At 38.7% G+C, this 25,612-nt stretch overlaps 1 protein-coding gene across 1 annotated transcript in view; it reads right to left on the reverse strand.

Annotated features, from left to right (window-relative positions):
• Positions 1 to 25,612, reverse strand: part of ESR1 (estrogen receptor 1) — a 178,744-nt gene that overhangs the window by 75,162 nt on the left and 77,970 nt on the right. The window contains 1 exon segment of the mRNA XM_039385734.1: positions 4,362 to 4,552. Coding sequence (XP_039241668.1) covers positions 4,362 to 4,552 — 191 coding nt within the window.

Raw genomic sequence — 25,612 nt, forward strand, 5'->3', positions numbered from 1 at the left:
GAATCTGATTCTCAGATGCCAACCTGTTCTTGTCATCCATTCTCAGATGCCAACCTGTTCTTGCTGCACTGGTAATGCCTCCCATGATTTAGTAATTTTTAGCTGAATATTTGTGAAATATACCTAATTTTTGTCTGAGTATACAGCTGTAAACAAAGGCAGAGAAGATGCACCTGGAAAACATCAGAAGGGCTTATGAAGAGGAAATGGAACTGAGGATTTCTAAAATACTTCAGCACTTCTGAATTCAAGAAACTCTCCAATGTAAGGAGTTACCCCTTGTTTGTTCTGAATCCCTTGTGTTCCCACTGGGGGCTCACAGCCCCCCATATGTTGGATGCACCCCAGAGATAGTATGAGTAATTCCTTCCTGGCTTGTACATTTTGGTGGCTATCCAAAAAACAAGAAAATTATAAGGGAGAAAGAATGCGTGAGTCACAAGGGGATTTTTAATTTGTAAATGGCATTTGTGAGGCTGATGTTGAAATACATCATCCAGTTCTGCAATCCAAATTTTAAACAGGCTGTTATGGGTGTGGGGCGGAATCAGAAAAGGTAGAAAGACAAAGGACTCAGAAAATAGAAATATATACAGCAGGAAACTGAAACATTTTAGTTCACTAGTGATATCAAGGTGATTTGATTGTAATGACTTAATTTATAAGAATTTCCCACAGGAGAAAAATAGTAGTTACTACGTCTGGTTCATGGATGTGATGTAAAAGCCAAAGTGATACACCCTAGAAGTATAATTTTTTAGCAGATGGGAGGACAAATCATTAGAATAAGCCTCCATTGTAAGAAAGTTCTTGAGCCCATAGATAATGGCTGGGCATCTTGTAAACTACTCAATTTCATCAAGTTACTGGGCTCTGTAGATGGATAGCATATAAAGTTTATATTGAGAGAAGAACAGACTAAACTATCTAAAAGCCCTTTTTGTTCTTAAAATCCATAAATATTTTAGTAGAGAAGTACAGTGTGCTGTGATGTGATTGCTTGTTATGCTTCTGGAATCAAGTCACTTGACCAAGTACACTCCTGAAGGCTACATATGCTGGGTGAACAATAAAGCACTCTTCTATCACCAAGTAATATGGTATTCTTGATGTCTTATGACCTTTCTTTCCCATGAAAGATTTTACAATGATATCCACCTGCACTGAGATTTCTCAAAACAAGCTCCCAAATCACTTCTGGGACATAAACTAGCAAAATAGACTGACATAGGCAGTTTCAGGAGGGAGTTGAGGTTTTCTACCAACCATCTGTTGTTTAAACAAAACTAAAAATTTGCACATATAGAGACAGTTGCTAATTCAAGTCACCTTTTAAGCTTTAACTCTTTGACAACAGAGAAAAACATCTTAGCATTTAAAATTCACTAAATATTACCAGACATATTCCAGTTCCCCTGGAAAAAAATGAAGCTACCTATCTTCACCTCAGGTAAGTTCCAATGCAGATGTGAGTTTTCACAAAATTTAAGTATATACTTATGCAGGTAAGTACAGATACCTCAGATATCACTAACAGATACACAAAGGAAATTGATTACCACATATAGCTTGTTCATGTCTATCCTTACTTTTTTCCTGTGGTTCTAACCAAAAACTATATAGAATGTTTGACTACAGTCTTTCAGGGACATCAAAATTCATTATAGAAATTTTCCTATGAAATCTCTGCTGAAAAGTATTGAAATGATCAATCACCTCAGCACCTATATACGTATTGAGAAATATAGGTAAGCAAAGAATAAGAGCTGTGCAGTTATCTTGCATCTGAAGAAAGATACACTATAAACAAAACCAAAAATCTTTGCTGGAAGCATTACTTTTGTTTATACAAACAAGTCCTGTGAACCTCAATACTGTTTAATCATATGATTTCCAGGAAATTTTTTCTGATTTTTTTAGGAATGTACAACATATATACAATGCAGTATATATAATAAATCACAAATATATACAGCAATATGTAGTCCACATACACTTCTATATATACACCCACATATAAGTAGCATTCATTCCTAGCTATCTGATCACAATCTATTTAAAATTACTATCATCTGCAAGGTAAATGTATTTTTTTACATCTATTCTCAATCAAAAAATTACTGTCATTTTCATAAATTGGATATATGTCCAATGACAATGTGTAATTGCTGAAATAGCAATTGGAGATCTCTTCCAAATCCAGTAGAAAATTCAAAACATACTTAGTTCATCAAGACTGGGTATCTATGACTTTAAAAGTTCCTCAAAGGACCTTTCATACCATCTGTGATCAAGTGATCAGAATTCTCTCATAAGTACCCATATTCTTGAATCATTTCATTTATAATACTGGATGTCATTTTTACAATAACTGTTAATCACAAGGGAGGTGGATCAATGGGAAAAAGTATAGAGGAGTTTAACAAATGGGATCAGAAGTCTAGAAAGCATGTTCTACTGAAAGAACTTGGTTTGTTTAGTCTGAAATAAGAGAAGACTGAGGAAAGATATGATAACAGTCTCAACTATGTAAAAGGTTGTTGTAATAAACCTTATTCATGCCCACAAGGGATAGGGCAAGAAGCAAGGAGCTTAACATAGAGAAAACACGACTTAAAGATAAAGAAAGGCATTTTATGGGATACTGGAAACTTCAGCTTTAAAAATTAAAAGCCTGACTACTTAAAAATTATGATAAGTATATAAACGTAGCAAGAAGTAAATTTACTAACTAGGCTTTACTGTAGCTCAAATAGATGACAGTTCCATTGTGGTGGACCACATTTGTCCATATGGAGAGCAGGGCAAAGCCACCAAGTGCTGACAGCAGAACCATAGAGCTCAATGAAACAATCAGATTATTTTCTTCTTCCCTAATGCCCAAAAGCTGAAGATCTGTGCTCTACAATTACTTTGTAAGTCTTACTTTTGCTTAAGACTATTTCAGTTTCCACTTTGTTGTGACTTTGTTCAGTTCAAGCACAAGGACAGAATTTCAAAAGTGTAAGAATAATTCTGATTTGGTCAAGGGAATTGAAAACTAAGAATAACAAAAAACACATTAAGGGAGCTGTTCTCCTGACATCGCAAGTTAAAGTAAATTACTGTGATGTTAAGAGAAAAGCATTTCACCCTTTTTTCCTCTAGTGTTATTTATTATTAACCTCTGGTTCTAACCACTTGCTTTTTTTAAAAATCATTTCACTGTGTCTGAAAAAGCAGAAATATGAGTAACTATTAACTTATCATTGACATTTAAATAATTCCATCAATCTCTACCCTGAAGCCAGTCTTTCACTTCTTTCTTTAAGGCAGGAAAAATTCTGAGCTGAATGCTTCAGGTCTTATTTAATTCAACTCAGTGCTAGTCATGCAACAAAATAGGCAATAATCACACCTTGCAATATGAGGTAAAAACTGTTCCTCACCATGTTTACTTCAGAAAAGGAGCAACAGGAATTTCTGTGCCCATATATCACCTGGAGATTTAAAAAACTATAGAAACCTACGTAAAGCACAGCAGTTTACCAATTTTCTGTTTGAAAGGAAGAAATCTCTTATTTTCTTCTCCAAAATAAAACTTAGATACTAAACAGTACCTGCATTTTCAGTAGAATTATAATTAATTCTCACTCAATTTAAGAAATGTCGAACAAAGTAAAAAAAAGCATTAATTCCACAGAGGGATAGCCATTTGAATAAAGAATTATCCTTGTCACAGTAATTCACACTGTTTTTGTTAGATGCCCTTTACTCCACTTACATTTTTAGCCATGACAAGACCATGTACTAAACCAATCTATGTAGAGTTCAAAGCCCTGCTTTGTTGACAGACACAAATGCTATTTCATCAGTCCTTTTCAATATTGGTTCTCAAAAGACATCTAACGTCTTCAAGGAGTTGAGATTTAACTGAACCATCTGACTAATGGAGCATTAAATTAAGATTAATAAATCAACCAGCAGGAATTTATCATCTGACAGGGAATTTTCAAAAAATTTCTTTGGATAAGAATATGATCACAAAGGAGAGATATGCATAGCCTGTAAGAGTGGTCATCCTGATCCAACATGGATTTTGAAATTCGATTTTTCACTGCCTCCATGGTCAGATATACCTAAAGAAAGGACAACACAGAGAAGCTTTCCTTTCCTTCATCGATGTTGGTCTAAATAATAACCTATTATTTACCTGATAGAAGCATTCACCAAATACAGAGCCAAAAGTATATGGGAGAGCACAGCAACTGCTAATGAAAACCCAATAAATGTCATTATCCTGGGCTCAGGCTGCAATCTCAAGTAGCTTCAGTTTCCTCAAGAGTAAAGAATAAAGGCGACTCACTTGAATAGTTTATTACCTTGAATACTCCTTTTGAAGAAAGCTTTGCATCCCTCGCAAGACCAGACCCCATAATGGTAGCCTGAAGCGTAGTCGTTGCAGACAGCACAGTACCGGGTTTCTTTGGAGGACTCCATGGACAGGCTCCCTTTCTCACTGGTACTGGACATCCTCTCCCGGATGCTGTGGCGTCTGTTATCAGAGCTTGGCCTGTTGATAGCAAAAAAAAAAAAAAAAAAAAAAAAAAAACCAAACAAAAAAACAAGCACAGTTCTTTCAGGAAGGTTAAGACTCAACAGATGGAAAAAGAAAAAAAAATTTTTATCACCCTCTCTCCTTTTCTAGTTGGAAAGGTGCAGGATCAGTAAGATACAGGGGAATTTCTCACAAATCAACCTGAAATTACTGGCCATTGTACCTTGAAAAAATTAAAAGCTATTAGATAAATTAATCAGTTTTTCTCTAGACATTACAAAGGAATAAGAAAAAACAGCATTATTTTGTGTACCTGCTCCTGCCCAAGGATTTTAACATGACTGCAATATCAGCAGCTAGTCTGAGAATATGAGTCAAAAATCACTTAATGATTGCACTTGAATTAGCTTAATTATTAACTTAAATTATTATATTATATACACTTAAATTATTAACCAAGCTATTTTCAAGTGTTATTCCCCAACTAGAGATGCAAACATTACTTAAATTGTCAAGACTAATACTGCATAAAACAGTCCCTATTCTCATTACGATACCACTTTCATAAAAATTAAGAAGGGGTTTTAGCACAAAAAAAGTCAGGAGGTATTAAAAATTGTTGCCAAAGAATTTTTGTTTCAATGATAACATGTTACTACACATGTATTACACTTATTAGACATACTAGACATGCACGACGGAACCCACATGTGCAGTATGCTGCTGAATGAAAACCAAACAAATCAACAGTGTAAACGACAATGAATTCACTTCTAGTGAACCTGGTAAGAGGTTATTACGGGTAGCTGCTGCAGGCATGGTATACAGTATTCAAAAAGGTAAGAGGATGTGAAATTACCAAGGGAACCAGCAATGAACTCTGGGATTGCCCCTGGAAGGCAAACAATTCTTGCAAAACATGCTTTCCAATACGAGTCTGCACTACAGATTGTCCATGAGACGAATACCATTGGGTGTGACAGATCTAGACAAGCTAAAGCATGAAGAATCCTACTGTTTACAGTAATTACCCACTTTGCCATGTATGCTTTAATTGCTCATTAGTAAACAGGTGGCTCATATCTCCCTAGAGTCCCAACATTTCCTCAAACACATTCTGGTTTTGAGCCTAGGAAACTCTCTTTTGATTTCTTCCTACATACCTAATTTTGCCTTACTCCCTTCTTCAGCGCAGCAAAACTTCCTGTGTTTTGATGAACCAAGACATTTCACACCAAGCACATCTTCCTGCTTCAAACCTGTGTTCCCCAGCAGCTTTCTGATTTCTCTAGGTATGTCTAACTATCCTCTCTCATCTAGCCTAAGTACCTTGACACCTGCTGCAGTACAAGTCAACACCCAAAAGCTTTCTACCAGCCAAAAGTACCTTGACACTCTCACATGTTCTCTCAGCCAGACCCTTGAGACTTTGTATATATAATTTCTGTTCCCAAATATGATATTAATGCAAAGCTATTCAGTGAAAATATATCAATTAGAGAAACAGGAGGCTTTACCATGTTAGATAGCAGAAACTGCTGCTGGCATATTCAGGAAAACTGCATTTTTTAAACCAAATGTTCTTTGCCAAGACTTATACATCAACTAATATTGAAAATTTATTTAAATATTTATTTTTTTAATTGGGACTGTGGAGAAGTGAAGAAACTGTAAATGGTGAAGCTCTGACATGGCACAACTCCTGCTTTTTAGTGAGACAGGAAAACTGGAGTATGTCACAATTATGACAACATGATTCCATGAAACTAAGGAGGGAAAAGAAATCCTTGCATATTTTGATGCTAAAATGTTAAAAAATTAGAAATGTAAAAAGTTAAAACAATTTCGTAAATCAATTGTTATGGATACAACACATACACTGTCCATGTAACTACCTTTTCCAGCCCACCAGACCTAGGTATTTTCTTTATTCTTCTCAGGGTCCTGAATCTTCCTTCAAATTTGCTTTATCTCAGTGCATCTTTTATTTGCCTCTTTTACTTGACTTCTTTTTTTTTCTACTGAGCACTGATCAAAGCTGTCATTTTTTATCTTCTCCACCCTAGTCTTCCCTCCCTGCAGCTATATCACCTCTTTCAGTATAACTTTAAATAAATCACAGTGCAGCTTTTTTAGCATACATATTCTTAGGTGTATATAACTACAAGAATGTTGTAAATATTTGAAGTAAACCAGCAAGCAATAGGTACGCATGGCGACTTGATACATATTCCTAATTTTTGATTATTTTTTCAAAACTGATACAAATGTGCATGTTACACAAGGTTCCCAGAATTATTTTTACATCAATAAGAAGTGAAAGAAATTACAATTTTATGAAGTTTAAATGTTATCCTTTTTTTAAAAAGCACTTTAAAAAACAGTACCAAAAAAAATTTCAAGTTTCAAAAAAATTACATATTTTTGCAGGCAGTTGTATTTAAGCTACATACCACTTGACAATGGAGATAGTAAGCCTTATATGGAGTTGTATATCAAATGGACTGTGTATTTTAGGCTAGATAGAACTTTGGGAGGTAGCCACATGCCGATCCACCATTGGCAGTAGATGGGCTACAACAATGAGGGTGGGTTCCAGCAACATGAGTGGTATCCTTGGCTGATATCAGTGATAAAGATCAGCTAGGGCTCACCCTGGGACCTGATTGCCAGTGATTTCTGATCCATGGCTATGAACACATTCAACTCACACAGCTAAACTCTGTTCCTCATCAAAACAGGATGGTTTCATCTATGCTGCTGAAGAAGAACCCTTGCACACCTCCTGCCTGAACCACGCCTTGGGAGAGGGTCACTTAGCCTGGCCAAACTGTGCCTGGAAGCATGAAGCTATTCAGCAGTGAGAGCCATCATGCTGATATTTGTACTTGTGCCCTGGCCTTGTTTAAGTAACAAATACACATGCAGGCCTTTCTTGCCCCACTAGCCTCAGTTTATTCCCTGATCATCAGCAAGTTAATGTCTCTGGGTGCCAGATCAAAACCAGGAGTAATAAGAATTTCACTCAGAAAATTACTATGTCCCTTCCAGCTTAGTGCCTATGTCACTAAACATGATTTAAGTTCACCTACAATTCTACCTGGGATAAACATAGCTGTGAAATTTTGACACTCCTGGGGGAAAATAACCTCTAGGATGAGAAAGAGCTGCCTGTACTTTATACCTCTAAATGGACTGCCTGGACAGCTCCTTCTCTTTCCCACATCCTTGACAGCTCCCTGTGCCTTCACAAGTCCTTCCACCAAGGGAAATACAGAGTAGAACTAGAAAGGCCAGCAGAGCAGAGCTGCACAGCAGCTTCCTTGACACTTGCAACAAGGCAGGATGAGACCTTCCTGCTGGAGAAAAGCTCCTCTAGTCACTTCATATCATTCATTTCATGGATTTGATTCATATCTTCTCTTCTCCTTCAGGTGAGTGCAGGGACACCTCAACAGGACTACCTGCACAGAAAACACTAAGCTGATGTAGCTAATAGATGAGGTGAGGAAATACTGACATAAAGGAACGAGAAGAGATTATGAAAAATTACTTTAAAAATAACAGAAGAGATATGTGAAGGTCAACTAAGAAAAAAATGACAAGGAAACCAGCTGAAAACTGACGGCCTCGGTGCAAGAAAAAGAAAAAAAATAACTGACAGGAGAAAAATGTAAGAAAAACAAATGAAAAAAAGTTATGTGAAAGTTGAATAATAAAATAATCTTCAAATATTGACAGTATTTCACAATGTATCAGAAAATGCATTTTGTAATCAGATGACACGGAAACGTTTTCTTTAGAATTAGAATAAAATACAATTTTATTTGGTAACTAAAATAAAATAACATGCAAAATATCTCAGTGTTGATCAAGTAATGGCAATGTTGAAGACAGGCTCTGTCAACATGAAAACAAAAGCTTATCTTCTTAGGTTTTCAAAACTTCTTATTTGACATGAAATTAAACATTTCCTTTGGCATTAGTTTTATCATCTTCCTTAGTTCTTAACTCTGGTTAATTTTAAAAAGAGTGATTGAAATGCTACATTTGGATATGCCAAAATTAAACTGCACCATGTGTGCAGAAAAATATCTTCTAAAGCTCTCTTCTGAAGTCAGTATACATTTGCATATTTTTTCAGCATTCTTAAAGCTTCATTTTTGACATATTTAACTTTGTTCTCAGATCTGTCACTAATATTTGCAGACTGGATTAGTCCAGAGAAGTGTGTCTATGCATGGTCACTGTGCGGTCCATGACACCTCCAGCCACATTTCCTGGAGGTTGGATTAATGGGAGGGAAATTCCTCGTTCATGTATCTAATACCTGAATTTGGAAGTTTTCAACACTTCTCTCTCCCATGTGGTTATATATGAGCTAATAATTTTGCAGCTGGCCACCTTGACAACACAGCAGTTTGCCCAACTTTCTGAAAAATGTGGAAGCTTTTTGGAGATGGCAGGGGAGTGAGGGAAGGGATTTAAAGAAGATAGAACTTAATCTATTTCTCATTTCAATGGGTCTAAAATTTAAATTCATACAAAGACATTTTTGGCATAAATACTGAGAAATTGGTTCTCTTTCATTCTGCTTCTCAGTGTTACTGGAATCTAAACTGCAACTCACAGCGCTATTCTGTCTTTGACGTTTTTTCCCCTGACTGTTCAGTGTCTGGTGCCTTACTATCAGCACACTATCTGAATTCAGAATTAACTTCCTTCCAGTATTTCCATGCCACTATAGCAATTCAGCAGCTGACAAGTGTTAACGAATGTATTTTTCCAATGCTCTTCTGCATTGAAAGGATAAAAAATGAGACTGAGAGAGATTAAGGTCAAAAATATATACTGAGTTATGGGCAACCTGAGTTTTTAAGTACTCACCATTAACTAGCATTTTGAATGTTCAGAGTGCTACTTTTGCTACTTTCCTTGTCGGCAATTGCAAGGGTAAATGTTCAACACTTACATGAATCAGACTTTAGGACTACCATTCTGCACAAAGAAAATTACAATACAACAAAAGAATACTTGTGAAGAGTTTGATTTAAATGATTTTTGAACTTTACAGAAGCATCTGTGGCAGAATTAGACAGAGAATTTAGTTCTTCAGGCCAGCAATCACCTGTGTCCACATAATAATACTTGAAATTTTTGCCTCTTTCTTTTTTTTAGTTCCCAGCCTTTGCAAGAAATGAGTAGAGAATTTATGTATTTCACTATATAAGCATGACACATTCCAGACTTGATCCTTTTTGTACATTGGAAGAGCAGCCCACTTATGATAACATTATAAATATGGAAATAATTATTATAATAATAATAATCACAAAGGCAGAAAGGGACCAAATAAGATTTGCGCAGGTCACCTTGGCTTGGGCTTATTAAAACTACAAGTTTGCAAATAATGTTTTTTCTGCATGTAGCTTCTCATCTTCTAAAGAGGACATCTAGAAAAACAAAAATTTTAGCCTTCTGCCTCACAGTCACAGACAGCAGAGCTGGGTCGTGGTGGACCTCTCACTGTCTCACCTGCCTTTACACAGCATGTGATAGCAGATCACTCTCACTCCCCAGCAGCAGAGAAAGGATGCCAGTGATACTTGCTAACTGCTGTAGTGATGCTACAAGTCATTTATTCTATTCCAGTTTAGGAGAAGAAGCAAAAGCTAGTAAGTACACAGAGGCTGCTGTCACTACAGTTGGTGGCATGACTGCTCTGTCCTCCTCTTCTTTGTCAGTTGCTCTCATTTGGCCCATCCAGCCCCTCTTTTCCCATTCTTACACTTATCTTCATCTTCAAGCTTTTCCTTCCAGTCTCAGTCTCCCTGTCCAGAAAGGACAAACTCCCCTCCTCTGGTGCCTGACCTGAGTCTGCTTGGCTACTTCTCTCATGCCTAGACTTCCTGTAGGCATTTCATCCAAAGTTGTCTTTCTCCCTCTATCACTACTCATTTTCTTCATGTCCTGGCCAGGAAGGTTCCACTCTTCTGCTCTCTGCACTCCCACCAACTCAGTCTGCCATGACTACTTAGTTGCTGTTAATCTTAATACATAATCCTTTTTTCCTTTGACCTGACCCACCAGTTGCATGACCAAATACTGAGATTTGTAACTAAGAAAGATTTGATGGTGTTGCCATTTCTTGACCACATATAACTTGCTAATCATAGAAGGACATAACTATGTATATTTTACCAAGGTTGAATCTAAAATTTCTGCAATATTGTGATGAGAAGCTTATTATAAGTGCTATGAACTATCAACAAGAAAAATTATGAAGTTCCAAGTCAGTCCAAATAGAATTAAAATATATAAATAAAAAACCCAAATGAATACATATTTCTTTATAATACTTTTAAAGCTATGAAATTTCATTTATGTATAGGGTCTTGCCTTATATGGTTTGTAATTCTCTCTTTTCTCCTCTGGAATGGGACTGCTACTGTTAGAAGGTAAGCCTTCATCACATCACCACCCCCCCATAGCCTGATGTTCTGTGTAGCAGGACACTTTTCCCATGGGATACAATGAAGGCCAGTAACACATCTCTGAAGAACCAATCGAGAGATACCATGCAAGCCGTAAGACTTGATAAATGCCATAATATTTTGTGCCAGAATTTCATTTCTGAAACAAGAAAAAGTATTGTCCTATTATTAATATTTTGGAGACTACTTAAATCAGCACAGAAATCTAGTTTCTTCAAAGTTAAAGTTCAGAAGAGAAAATTTCTCTCTTATAATTTTCAAAGAAAAAACACTTACTGTGGGATTTTCATTTTGCAGAAATCCCGGTTTTAAAAATATTTGACAGAAGGATATTCAAACAGCAAAACTTTTCTTTTCATGCAATACACATTCACAAAGAAAAAACCATGTCTATAATAAGCAAAAAGAATGTACAGATACATCCACAGGTACTATTTTGCCATGTTACGTGGGAGAAGTTGCTGCGATCTCAACACAGTAGTCAAACTGCCCTGCAGTCTCAATGTGACATCAACAGACCCACAGAAATTACACAGTCTGCAACCACTATATACTAGCATTCAGCACAGACAGAGCATTGCTTAAAAGACTGTATATCTAGACTTGCCAGGCAGGAACTTTTTTAAACTTGCTCTTACAACATTTCCAATGATTAAGCATCTCTCTGTGAACTGTTTGCTGCTTCACTACCCAATGGCCAGCCCAAGTCTTCTCTGCTGGAAATTAGGCTCATTTGCCCTCAGTTTTTTCCAGTTAACCCAGAGAACAACTCAGATGCTGCTCTCTTTGTACACATTTTCCCTTTGAAAGATTCCTGCATGCCACCTCTCTGCCTCGTGCCTTTCTTTCAGTCTCTTCTCTAATTTTCCTGCCCTCTTGCTGCTCTCGTAAGGACTTTGCTTGCCTCTTAGTGAGCATAAAAATCTGAGAGACTTTGCCAATCTCTCCCAAAAAAGCATATTGACCTGTTCATATATTTTTCTGTTCATAGAATAAAATTTGCCTTTTCTGCAGAAGATTAGTCTGTTGACTTGTATTTAGCTTATGATCTTCTCTACCACTTAGACTATTTTTTATTCTGCAGTCCTTTTTCTTCTTAGTAATTCCCCAGTTATTGAACTTGTGTGTTAGTTTTCTCCTTCCCAAAGGTTGGATACTGCACTGACCCTTAGTGAATTTAAGAAATATTTAATGTTTCAGATTCTATTGTGGTAAGCAGCACTAGAGAAATGTTCTCTTACATACATTTCAAGTGACTCATTTACAAATTTCTGTTGCCTAAAACAACTGGCAGATAACTTTCAGTTATTTAAAAATTAATGGTACTGTCTGATCTTTGGAGTAAAACCTCTGCAAATTATTGTTCTGATGTATCTTTTGAATCCCTGCTCAGTGGATGATCCCCTACTCCTTGAGGAAATACATCAGTGGAATAAATATTTTGATCCAATTCCCCAGGATCCAAAATAATGACCAGCCAACTTGCTCAGGGTTTATCGGTCCATTTCTACCTCTTGCCAGGTACAGATTTGCCTGGGCACTATCTGCCCCTGACACCAACCCTCAATCCCAACGATTCTGCTATATGAAGAGTTATATAATCTGAGGAACCTCATTCTGCATGCTAAAGTGGAAGAAAAACCTACTGACAGACAAAGTGCCTCTGGGCACTGCATAGATACGATTTACTGGCAGCAATACTGAGTTGGTGTGTGGTTGTGTGGCTCTGGGGAGAGATGCAACAGGGGCCTGAGTTTGGCAATCAGCTGTGCCACAAGTGTGCCAAAGTGGAGGGCTCAGCAGGCAAACACTGGAAGCACATCTCACTTTAGTATAAACAATCTGAGAAATAAAATATGTTTGAAAAGCTGAAAGCATGAACAAATAAAAAGGTCAGCTTCAGCTAACAATCTCTGGTGTACATTTTACAGTTTTAGAAATATCTAGTCACTTCGTCTCTACTAAGGTTATACTAAGCCTTGAAGACTCCACTGAAAAGTTGGAACCCTGCATTTCTTACAGGAGTTTCAGGATTATAATATGGTTTTTGTGAAAAGGTTGAAGTTTAGCCTTTCATAACATATACAGAAGTCTTTTATCCAGGTTTCACTGTTCCTAGTAAACATTCTTTAGGGTTACCCAGTCACTAGGCTCCTTTTTTTTTTCTTTTTTTTTAATGTTCAGATAAATTAGCACAATCCAACCATCTGGAAGGAAAAGGTTAAGTGCACTCAATAGATTGGAAAAGGGTATTTCAGGAAGTGCTGTCAGACTCTTACACTTACCTCCAGACTATTTCAAAGGTAAGTGCCAGCAAAAACACAGGAACCAGCCATAAATCTTTCCTTACTATGCCTTTATATTACTTTTATGTGCTCATGTGTTCCTTTTATACTTGGGCAAGCCCTCTTTCCAAATATTTCAGATGCACACATTAAGTTTAAGCAATTATTCATAGCTTCATTAAATTCCTCGGAAAATCTTTCAACGGCCAACATTAAACAAGATATTTTTAAAGAGAAATACTTGCAATATTTAAATTTTCTCCTCAACATCAACCTCAAAAAATTGCTAAATAGGAATGCAGTTTGTATAACAAATTGATACCATTATTTCAAAAACTCCAACCTAAATCAATCTAGGATTTCAAATGACATTTTTTCAGAATGAAATCTTAAACTGAAAGTATAACTTTAAGTGGTATGCTGTATTTGCAAATGAACTTTTGAAACAAAACACTGGCACAGCCACATATGGTCACAACAAAGAAATCAGAGGGCTCTAGGCCACAGTAAAATAAACCCTGGTGAAATAAAAGACTACTTAAAGTAGTCACCAAAGTTCATCAAAGTGCATGCAGACCTCTTGAACCAGCGAGAGAAGAGACAAAAATGTTTTCCCAAACAGAAACACCCAGGCCATATACAAGCAACTCTGTACCAGCTGCCAGCAAGAATACAGAAAAAAAAAGGCTAGGCATGGGTGCTAAGCCTAAAGACACGATATGGGCAGCAGAGAAAGAACAAGGCATTTGGGAAGATTTGACACCTGTATGTAAAAACGCTTGTGTATTTGCCCCAGAAAATGTGATTTATCTGCAGCTCCTTATTCTTGTTCCAAACCAGAAATCCCTAAGAAGAGAGCCTCTGCAGTTCCTTGGACTAGCAGGTGCACAATTTAGGGCTCAATGAAAGAAAAAAATAGTTCCTAAACATACAGACCCATTTGTGCTGTCTTCCTGAATTCTTCGTAAGTAGCCAGCCCTTTCTTCCACAGTCGGTAAACTCTCTTTTTGTCCTTGATTTCCTTCAGAAGCTCCCTGTTTAACCAAGCTGGTTGTCTTCCCCGCCAGCTTGCCTTTCGGCACACCAGTACGGCCTGTTCTTGTGCACTCAAAACTTCCTGCTTGAAGCACATCCATCCCTCCTGGACCCCCTTGTTTTCAAGGGTTGTTTCCCAGGGTATGCTCTGGACTAGACTTCTGAATAGGTCAAAATCTGCCCTCTGGAAGTCCAGCATAGAGGTTTTATTGTTGTTTCTCCTTGAATCTCTGAGTATTGAAAATTCTATTATTTCATGGTCACTATTTCCCAGGCGGCCTTCAACCACTACATCTCCCATCAGCCCCTCTCTGTTTGTAAACAGCAGGTCTAGCGGGGCCTTACCCCTGGTAGGTTCATTTACCAGTTGATGAAGGAAATTGTCCCCTATACACTCCAGGAAATTCCTAGACTGCCTCTTCTCTGCAGTATTGAGCTCCCAGCAGATATCCGGCAGGTTAAAGTCACCCACAAGGACAAGGGCTGACGATTTCGAGACATCCGCCAGCTGCTTGTAGAATATTTCATCCCCTTCGTCATCCTGGTTGGGTGGTCTGTAACAGACACCTATGATGATGTCGGCCTTGTTGGACTTCCCCCTGATTCTGGTCCACAGGCACTCAACCTTATCGTTGCTGATCTCAAGTTCAACAGAGTCAAGAGACTCTCTAACACATAAAGCCACCCCTCCACCTCTCCTACCCTGCCTGTTCTTTCTGAAGAGCTTGTAGCCATCCATGGCAACACTCCAGTCACGCGAGCCATCCCACCACGTTTCTGTGATGGCGACTACATCATAGCCTTCCTGCTGCACAGTGGCTTCCAGCTCCTCTTGTTTGTTGCCCATACTGCGTGCATTAGTGTACATGCACTTCAGGTGGGCTGTTGATTTAATTCTTAACTCAGGCTTTCCATCCTTAGGCTGATCACTGGAGAGCCCGGTTCCAACCCCTTCACCCTTCAAACCTAGTTTAAAGCCCTCCTGATCAGCCTTGCTAACTTACGGGCTACAGTCCTCTTCTTCTTCCTAGAAAGATGAATCCCATCTGATTTTAAGAAACTAGGTACCATGGAGTTTGCCCCATGGTCAAAGAAACCAAAATTTTGACGGTGGCACCAATCCTTCAGCCATCTGTTGAGGAGTTGGGTTTTTTTACTCCACTCTATTTAACTCCTCATCCATCCCAGATAGTACAGGAACTGAGGCAAATATCACCTGTGCTCCTGTCCTGTGAACTGACCGACCCAGTGCTTTGAAGTCTTTTTTAATTATCCTGGCACTTCTTCGATTTATGTCCTCACTGCCAGCCTGGACTACCACCAGTGGATAATAGTCTGAGGGCTGAATTAACTCAGGAAGTCTCTTACTAATATCCCTCACCCTGGCCCCAGGAAGGCAGCATACTTCTCTCTGGGATGGGTCTGGGCGACAAATAGGGCCCTCAGTTCCCCTCAGAAGGGAGTCACTGACTACAACTACCCTTCTTTTTTTTCTTTATACCTGTGGTTGTAATCCGACTATTAGACAGGGCCGAACCAGGAGGCTCTCCAGAGAGATCTTCTTGGCTGTCCTCTACCTGACTGTCTGGGTCCAGGGACTCATATCTATTCTTCAAGGGTACCCTGGGGGGTGATGGGGGTCGAGAGAGAGTTCTTTTACCTCTCCCATTAGGGACCTGTTTCCATTCCCCCCCATCAATTTGGTCTGCTCCATCTGCCTTATGACAGGAGGGGCAGGGCTTCGCCATCTCCTGTTTGACTTCCTTAGGGTTCAAAAGGGTTTGACTCCACCAGTCAATTTTCTTTTCACTCTCCCTAATGCACCTTAATCTCTCTACCTCTTCCTTAAGTTCTGCTACCAGGCACAGCAAGTCACTCACCTGCTCGCATCGTACACAGCTACCTCCTACACCATCCTCCAGTACCAACGTCAGGCTCAGACATTCAGCACACCCAGAGACCTGGGTGGCTGCATCCTTCTTCGAGGGGAGTGTCTGAGCAGACACACTCCTAGTATTAACAGCAGTAATGGCTTTTGTTTTTTTGGAAAGCATTGCTAGCACACTCACCTACGAGAAGTGGGAGCTGGTTGATCCCTGCCTGCTTGAAATGCCTTGAAATTGCTGTGCCACACCCCTGTTAGTCTGCTCCTGTGGGAGCTCAGGCTCCTAGAGGCTCTTATATAGCCTCCCCTATCACCTGCTAATGAGCCTGACCCACCCCTCACTCACCTTAATCGGTTCCGAGGAAGAGCCAAGCCTGGGCAGCACAAAGTCACAAGACTTGAGACAGGGGAGGATGCCAGAAAATGCAGGGTGAAGAAAGAAGGAACCCAACTGTGTGATCACACTAGCTTACTAATCCAGCCACAGGAATTGTGACCAGAAACGTGACAGGGGAAAGAAAAACTCCTTCAGTGACATCTTTCAATTGATCAGACTAATGGTTACATTACAACAGAATAAAGTATTAAAATAGCAGATTGAAAAACCGGACTGGGTTCTGCTCCTCATTCCTCTGTATCTTCTCTTTCCCACTTGTAGAATGCAAATCTTTCTCCATGTGCAGGTGCCTCAGTCATCAGTACTCACCAAATAGTAAATAGTAAGTTTTATATATCCAAATTATCTAAATTATCCCAAAGTAGTTAAATTATTTATTCACAGAATGTTCACAGATAAACTTGCATATGCTATGTAATCAATAGTAAGCAAAGAGAATGCTCATGAAAGGCAGAAAATACACTGATGTAGCCAACTGCACATAACATATGTTTGCAACACTGCTTTTTGACACATATTTTGGGTAAATTATGCAACATGTGAGAAATTATGCAATTATGTGAGAAATTAGATCTGTGAGAAATATATCCACTTGCCTTTTGTGTTGGTGATAATTTTTTTTTCAAGACGCTAAGAAGTTGTATTTTGTTTTGGCATCTATTTGTGTCATTTTTTATTCCTCACAGCAACAGAGAATAAGTTCAAGTGCTTCAGAGGTGCCACCTCATTAATCTTCTCACTTTTTATTGTTGGTAGACTGTAATTGCTTCCTGGTCTTTAAATTACAAAGGAAGGAAAAAGTATAGCAGAGAGACAAATTAATTCAGAATTAAATGTACAGTATTATGGACACAACAGGTGCACTCCTGTCATGACATTTAAAAATACATCACCTGTTCACATGGGAGACACTTAATACCAATCTACTAGACACAAGGAACTCCTGCTGAATATTTATTTTCCAGATATGCACGCTTCTCACAAGTGAAAGGTTTCAACTTCTCTTTGTTGCATAATACTCTTTAATGGCTAACTTCTGCAAAAAGATCATCTATTTACACATTTCTAGCCAAAACATTCTCTGTTGCATACAGCTGAATGTTGGAAGTGGATGTTACACTAAGCTTGGCACAGCAAACCTATTAACCCACCATGGTCCAGTCCAAGCCTTGACTGGAAAGCAGCAACTCAGTGGAGCTGAGGCTGGCAGTTGCTGGCAGTGCATCCCTCACCTCTGCTCTGGGAAGAGTTAGAAGCAAGTTAGAAGAAACATCAGGTTCTCATCTAGGCTTATTGTGGTATAAATATGGCCAAAATTAATGCTTGATTTTCAAATAGTCCATATATTCAAAAGTATATCTGTGTAAGGTGAAGCTCCAGGTCCTGCACTTGGGTTGCAACAGCCCCATGCATCACTACAGGCTCGGGGAAGAGTGGCTTGAGGGGTGTTCAGCACACAGGGACTTGGGGGTGCTGGCTGACAGCTGGCTGAACATGAGCCAGCAATGGTCAAAGAAGGCCGCCAAAAAGGGCAATGGCATCCTGGCTTGTATCACAAACACTGTGGCCAGCAGGCCTCATCCACTGTACTCAGCACTGGTGAGGCCACACCTCAAATCATGTGTCCAGTTGTGGGCCACTCACTTCAAATAGGACATTGAGGTGCTGGAGTGAGTCCAAGAAAGGGCAACAAATCTGGCAAAGAGTCTGGAGCATAAGTCTTATGAGGAGCAGCTAAGGGAACTGAGGTTGTTTAGTTTGAGAAGACTCTCTACAACTACCTGAAAGGAGGTTTTACTGACGTGGGGATCAGTTTCTTCTGCCATGTCTCAAGTGAAAGTAGAAGAGGAAACCAGCTTAAGTTGTGTCAGGGAAGGTTCAGATTAGATATTAAAAGAAAAAGTTCACTGAAAGGGTGGTTAGGCATTGAAATAAGTTGCCCAAGGAAGTGGTGAAATCACTGTCTCAAGTGTTCAAGTGGTGTCTGGATGTGGCACTCGTGGATATGGTTTAGATGTGATTATGGTCGTGCTAGATTGGTGGTTGGATGAGATGATCTTGAAGGTCTCTTCCAACCTTGATCATTCTGTGATTCTGTGATATCAAAAGTGTTCTAGAAGACAAACAGGAAGATATTTCAATTATCTCCCATAAGCCTCTGTTCTTTGGTTTACTTCTGGTTTAGCTTTAATTTTGTTCTAACTTAAATATTTTGAAACATCAGTAACAGTCCTAAAATTGTACTGTCCTTCTTCATATGTTTCCATCTAGCACCTCAGGTATTTACTTTTTAATTCAAGCATGAGGCATTAGATATTCAAGCTTGAAACCATAGTCACTTGATTTCACATACATATTTATATAGATTTGTAGATCACAAAGCTAAAGAATTCTAACCAAAATCTGTCTGTTCCCAAATCCAGAATCCAAAACCAGTTTCAATCACGTTATATTGGAAAGATAAGCCAATAGCGCAGAGATTCTAAATGAAAATATCTTAAATGTTTCTTCCTTCTCCAGCCTCAACACTGCTCCACAAATCAGAATGGGAACTGCTACATGAGACATATTTTCACTTGCTGATAACCCTGACAACCTTGCTGGAGAACCCTTTGCATTCCTACTCAAGAGCTCAGCTCCTTTCCAGCCCCACACTCTGGAGCACACATCCCATAAGAATTGAACAGTGCAAGTGTACCCACAGCAGCAGGCTTGGAAAGGTAAGTACACCCATAGTGCAAAAGAGAAGGCTTGCTGCTGCACATGCTAGTGAGACAGGAGATGAAAAAACGACATAGGAAAGGAGAGATAAAGAGTATTCTATCCCTCTGCAAATGGCAATTTCGAGTTTAGCAGCAAGATTCCTAATGCAATATTTTATTTCTCCCTTAAAATCCATCGATTCTCCTCAAAAATACTCTGTAGTAACTACAAAGATGTAATAAGGTAGCCTTGTTAAATTAATGAATCACAATAGTTCAACGATTTGTTATAGATGCTGTCATCATTACAAATTCATTTGGTCAAAAATACAGTTGAATTGGGCTTATAGATTATATCTATGAAAAATCATATTTAATAGTAATTACCCTAGTGGGGTGATAATTCCATTCAGTATTAGACTTCAGCTAACAATATGAGAATTAATATCTGATCATCTGACTATCTGAATTTGTACTGAATTTCAAACCTACCTCAGGATCTCTGATTGCAGGGATAAATTAATGTTTTCTACCTCATCTTGTACAATACTCATTCCTTCTATATAGCAGTTGTGTATATGTCTAATAGTAGAAACAGCACCTCATACCTTCAGAACATCCAAGGATTAAACAAACAAAGAAAATAGCTTGAAAGTGCTGAGAGTACCAAAATGGAAATCTGAGGAACAGAAGTAGCTCTTCAATGGATTGTTCCCCACGACAGCTTTAGTGTAGAGCCTAACACAGATAAAAAACCCCCAACCTGGACAGCATGCACCAGTCATTTCCCAGTTGCAGAAATACCAGTTCTGAACACTTCTGATTCCCAAGTAATGATTCACAGCATGCAGTAAATGAAACCTCCATTCCTTGACTATGCTGACATGACTTAGGTTCACTAAAAAGCTAGTGATTTTAGATTTATTAAGCACTTTTTCATTAGATAGATATTTCTTTTTTTATTTCTACTTAGCATATTTTAGTTAGACTAATTTATGTTTAGCATTACACTTTTCAAGGAGTCTCAGTTCTCACAAAACCAGTTTTGAATATCTCTCAAACTTAGAGAGATAAAGTTGCAATGAAAACTCTGATTTTGAATCTGGGATTCAGGATTAGCCATAGGACAGAGATCTTGTTCTTATTTTTTAAAATTTCTCCCTCAATGCCATCAGAAAAGGATCAAGTAGTTCCCCAGATACGTATCTGGGGAATTTCTCCAGGACAAGGAGAACTTGCCCAAGTAATCTGGTAACAAATTGACCCTAAAAAAGACCACCTCCGGACTCCATCCGTTTTAGGCTGCTACATGACTTAAACATGGCTCTCGTCAGAATTTATGAAGTCTTATTCTCACTTATTTCTTACCACATCTCTCCTGTAATAAACAAGACAAATCATTTTGCTCTTCTCTTCTGATTTTTAGTCCTGGAAAAACCTGGAAGGACCACACAAAGTGGGGCCAGTCTTTTAGTCAATGCAGCTTTCGGGTTGCTTGTCTTTTCCAGACAGATCCACATTTGTTGACAATAAAGTGAATTAGAGAGAGAGGCAACAAGTCATTTATAAGTCAGAAAATGGGTCATACATGAAAACAGCTTGAAGCTATTAATACCTAAAGCTGGTGCTAGCTATACAGCAATGGTTTAGACCTTCTTGAAAAGGCAGTCTTTGGCCTAAGTAATTTTCTTAAATGTTTTTGGGGGAAAAAAGGGGGGGTTGGAGGGGTACAGACAGCATTTAACATTTGCTTAGGTTTTTGTACCACAATGCATCCCTCTTCAGTGCTTCACTGAAATAAGACCAGCAAAATCCTTCACCTTAAATAAAGAATACAATGAGCTGAGTGTCATATCTGAGAATTCATGTCAGAAGCAAATTAACTCCTTGATTCTGTGCAGTCATCCCTTATCTACCTATGAAATAAACAAATGCTAGGTAGCTGAACATACAATTCCATATAAGGACTGAAGTGCAAATATATTGATGCTCTATTCCTTCTGAGAAATATTCTGGGTATGTATGTTTAACAAGCCTGTAAACAATTTTTGTTCCATTTCAGATACTCTATTTAGTAATACCAATGCTAGTTTCCAAAACCGTATTCACTGACGGAGCACCTACTCAACAGTTTGGTTCTTTCCACCCTTACTCATATGTTGCCTTCTTTCTTATTCAGGCCTGCTCTGAAAAGAGTCTTGTCAACTTTTCACATGTGATTTTCAAGGGCACTCTTTATTATTACAGATGGGCCCTTCAGAGACACCAGTAAACGTTTGCTCATAGAAGTCCTGTATGATAAAGCAGCAGTATTTTCATTTCACATGTTAAGACATTAGGCAGAGAGAGGGAAAGATCTATGCACACAAATTTAGTTCTGGCATGTTTCAGCTTTGGGAAGGCTGCTGTTATGATCTTACTGATGTAACTTTATTTTCTCTATGCACATGAGAAATACCAAGGCTTTAAGGAACTTAAACAACCAAAATCCAGTCAGTCCTTCTGAGTGGCAGCTGGTGTTTCAGGAGTGATGGAAGCTTATATCTACAGCATCAGCATCTGTTACTTGGGCCATTAATGATCCAACAACTGGGCTAACCCACTGCTTTCTGGGTAAATCTGTAACAGACAGCAACAAAATTCAAGAGTTGCACATTTCTGTTGGGAGGAAAATTGTTCTACATGGGACCAGCTTCATATTTCCTGTTTCTCCCTGACAGCCTTTTTATTTCTCCATGTTTTGCAACACATACTTTATCTGTTTCAGTCCTGTTTATAGCCCATCCCCAGTTCAAGTCTTGTTCCCTGAGAACCTTTAAATACCACAATTTTTCTCCAGCTCAGACATCTTCTAGACGTTCTCCTTCAGCTTACTTTTCTAATTCACTCCAAACTCTTGCAGGAACTTATACATGATCTATTTTCTACTACTAGAGTACTCCCTCTTTTCTTCATCCATGCTCTGTCCGACAGCTCACAATAGCCTGCTACTGCACCTCACCAGAGATTCAAGTTTCTACCTTATCAGATCTATCAGACTTCTTCACTCTCCCCATTCTGTTCTTCATTGAGACCACCTTTATTTTCTCCTCAGCCTGTCTTCCCATACTGTAAGCTCAGGTTTTTTCTGCATTTTGTTGATGTGACTTTTGCCAAAGACAGAAGAAGCAGAAAGACACTAAAATCACAAGGGAGACCAATTTTATGAATCACAGTGAAGTGAGATATGGGCTGCACAGATGAACTATAAGGTGGGTGGAAAATGACTGGACTGCTAGTCTCAAAAGATTTTTATCAACTGTTCAAATTCATGTGCAATCAGTACTGAGGTGAATATTTCATTAACAACAGGGATGAAGGGACAAACTACACCCCTAGCAAGTTAATGACAGATACCAAACTGGCAGGCAGGGGGTATTCAGAGTGATGGTTATACTGCAGAGCAAAGCTGCCAGTAAGATGGACCTCAAAAGGCTGGAGAAATGGCCCAGCAGGAATCTCCTGGAAAATGCTGAGCAATGCACCTGGGATGGAATACCCTCCTGCAGAAATACAGGAGGGGCTGGGCTGTACTAATACGAACATCTAAGGAGGCTGAGAGCAGAGCTTGTTCCCCTCTCCTTGGCAGTTGTAAACCTGCTTCTAGTTGAGGCTTTCAAGCTGAAGAGAGCCTTTGACAAACTGGAGCACATCCAGTGGATAGCCACTAAGATTAGGAGGGGGCTGGAACAAACGGCATATGAGGAGATGCTGAGAGAACAGAATTTGTTCAGTCTTTCAAAGAGAAGGCTAAGGCACGATTTATTGCTGTCTTTCAACAGTACAATGGAAGACTTTGAAGAAGACAGAGCCACACCATGAAAGGACAGCAGGCATCTGACACATCTCTGGACAAAGAATATTCTGATTATACATTAGGAAAACATTTTTCACAGTGAGAGTGATTCGGCACTGTAACAGATTGCCTTGGGTGGATGTGGAGCCACCAATCCTGGGTATCTACAAAACACAACTGGATAAGGGCCCAAGAAGCCTGATCTAACTATGAAGTGAGCCTTGCTTTTAGCAAGACGTTGGCCAGATAATCCTCAAAGTTACTCTCCCCTTCAAACTTACATTACTCTGTATCTCTCATCTCTCGGTAAGTTGCCTCTGCACACAGCAATAATTGCAGAGAAACTCCTGTTGAAAAGACATGTAGCTGTGCGATGAAGCAACCTCACACATTTTGGATGCTCTTGCAATCAGGTCAATATAGAATCACTGAGAAAGAATGGATGGTACCTGAAATTTCATGTAATTTAGCTATGAAATTCAAACAAATTCCCACTGAGAATAGTGAGATGTTTCAAGAGTTTGTAGCTTAAATTTGAGTAGAATTTCTTGGGGAAATCAAAAAAAAAGAATCCTGATTTGACAGCATTCCTCCAATAGCAAGTATCAGAGCTTATATCTATAATACAATGGTGTCTAGTATGTCCGTGAAAAAGTTTGGGGTTTTTTCCCATGAGTATGGCAAAATTTTCTTTTCCCTTCCCAATACTCAGAAAGTTGAGCCATTTTTGTCAAAATGTATTAAAAAAATTTTACCTGAGACAATCATCTAACACGGAAAATATAAGCCAAAACCAGACAATGTAAGTAACCAAAAAAGAGAGGAACCTAAGCAGACTTAATAATAAGCAGTGTTACTAGAACTGTCTGTAAATAAAGTTGAGTTTTACTTCAAGGTGTATAAAATTTTCTCTGCAGAATTGGATTTATTTCCACTTTGTTTGGCTTCTTTTCTTGATTGAATCAAGAAAAAATATTAACTTAACTTGTTGACATGCAACCTGCATCAGCAATGTTTGACTCCTTAAACTGCAATGTATCTGGCAGATATTCTTACAGCTGAACTGGTTCTGATATTGTTGCTATTAAACATTCAGCTATGTTATTTTATATGGGTTTATACCTCACGACCTTTCTCCATGAACATAATCAGTATGCTCTGAGACATTAAATATTCTGCTGAACCACTATTTTCAAGATTTGCATGCTTTATATCTTATCACTACCCCTGTAGATTAAAATTAGGATTATATTTCTCATAGCATGGCAAGACAAAGCTAACATACTTTTCAACGCATAAATTCTAGATAATCCAAACCACACAAAACTATTGCAAGGTAATAAATCTACTACAGTGGCTCGTATGTTGGCACCATACATATTTTTCCTTGCTTGTGTTTATCAATATGGCTGAAGGAGGGGTATCATTTTACTGCAGAATGGAAGCAAACTGACAAAACTGTTCTTTGACATATTAGTTCCCCAAAGATATTTAGATTTGTAGTACACTCTCAGCCATAGTATTCTTTGCTACCACTACAGTTTCCTGGATACTAGGATTCTGTGATATGTAATTTGAAACAGGGATCTTACTGTGAAATTCAAGTTGTAACTAGTAACTGAAGCAGGGGACACTTATCAGAATCAATTTCCTTTAGACACCAACTGAAAAAAGTTATTCAATAATTACTAGATACTGCTTGATCAGGATGGATCAGCAAAAGAAATGTTTTAATACTGTTTGCTAGCTTTATAAGTTGAAAACAGAGATGGCAGGGTATTATTATTTTTGCCAAAGATCAGATTTTATAGTACTTATCTTGAATAGTAAATTAAATGACAATTTTTAGAGTTATCATCTCCTAAACTTCCATCTGTTTACAGGTCAACTTGAAGAGGAAAAAAGAGTAAGTTCCTAAACATTGGAATATGTTAATGGGAGCTGGAATGCATGAAGCTCCACCTGGGATTGGATGAGGAGCCAACTGCGAGCATATATATATCAGGATTAAAGGGAGGGCAGGGACAGGTGACATTACAGTGGGGGTCTGGTACAGGCTGCCTTATCATGAAGGTCCGGAGGAGGACCACAAGGATGATCAGAAGAATGGAGCACCTCTCCTATGAAGACATGTTAAGAAAGTTGTGTCTGTTTAGCCTGGAGACGGGGAGGCCCCAGTGAGACCTTATAGCAGCCTTCCAGTACTTAAAGGGGGCCTAGGGCAAGGCTGGAGAGGGATTTTTTACCCTCTGTAGTGATGGGACAAGGAGTGTATGGCTTCAAACTGAGAGCAGGTTTAGATTGGATATTAGGTGGAAATTCTTCACTATGAGAGTGGTGAGGCACTGGAACTGTCCAGAGAAGCTGTGGCTGCCTCATCCCTGGAAGTGTTCAGGGCCAGGTTGGATGGAGCTCTGAGTAACCTGATCTAGTGAAAGGTGT

The sequence above is a fragment of the Pipra filicauda genome, unplaced genomic scaffold (genome assembly GCF_003945595.2).
Source record: "Pipra filicauda isolate LSUMZ 115617 unplaced genomic scaffold, ASM394559v2 scaffold42_size3861933_pilon, whole genome shotgun sequence".
Classification (NCBI taxonomy): Eukaryota; Metazoa; Chordata; class Aves; order Passeriformes; family Pipridae; genus Pipra; species Pipra filicauda.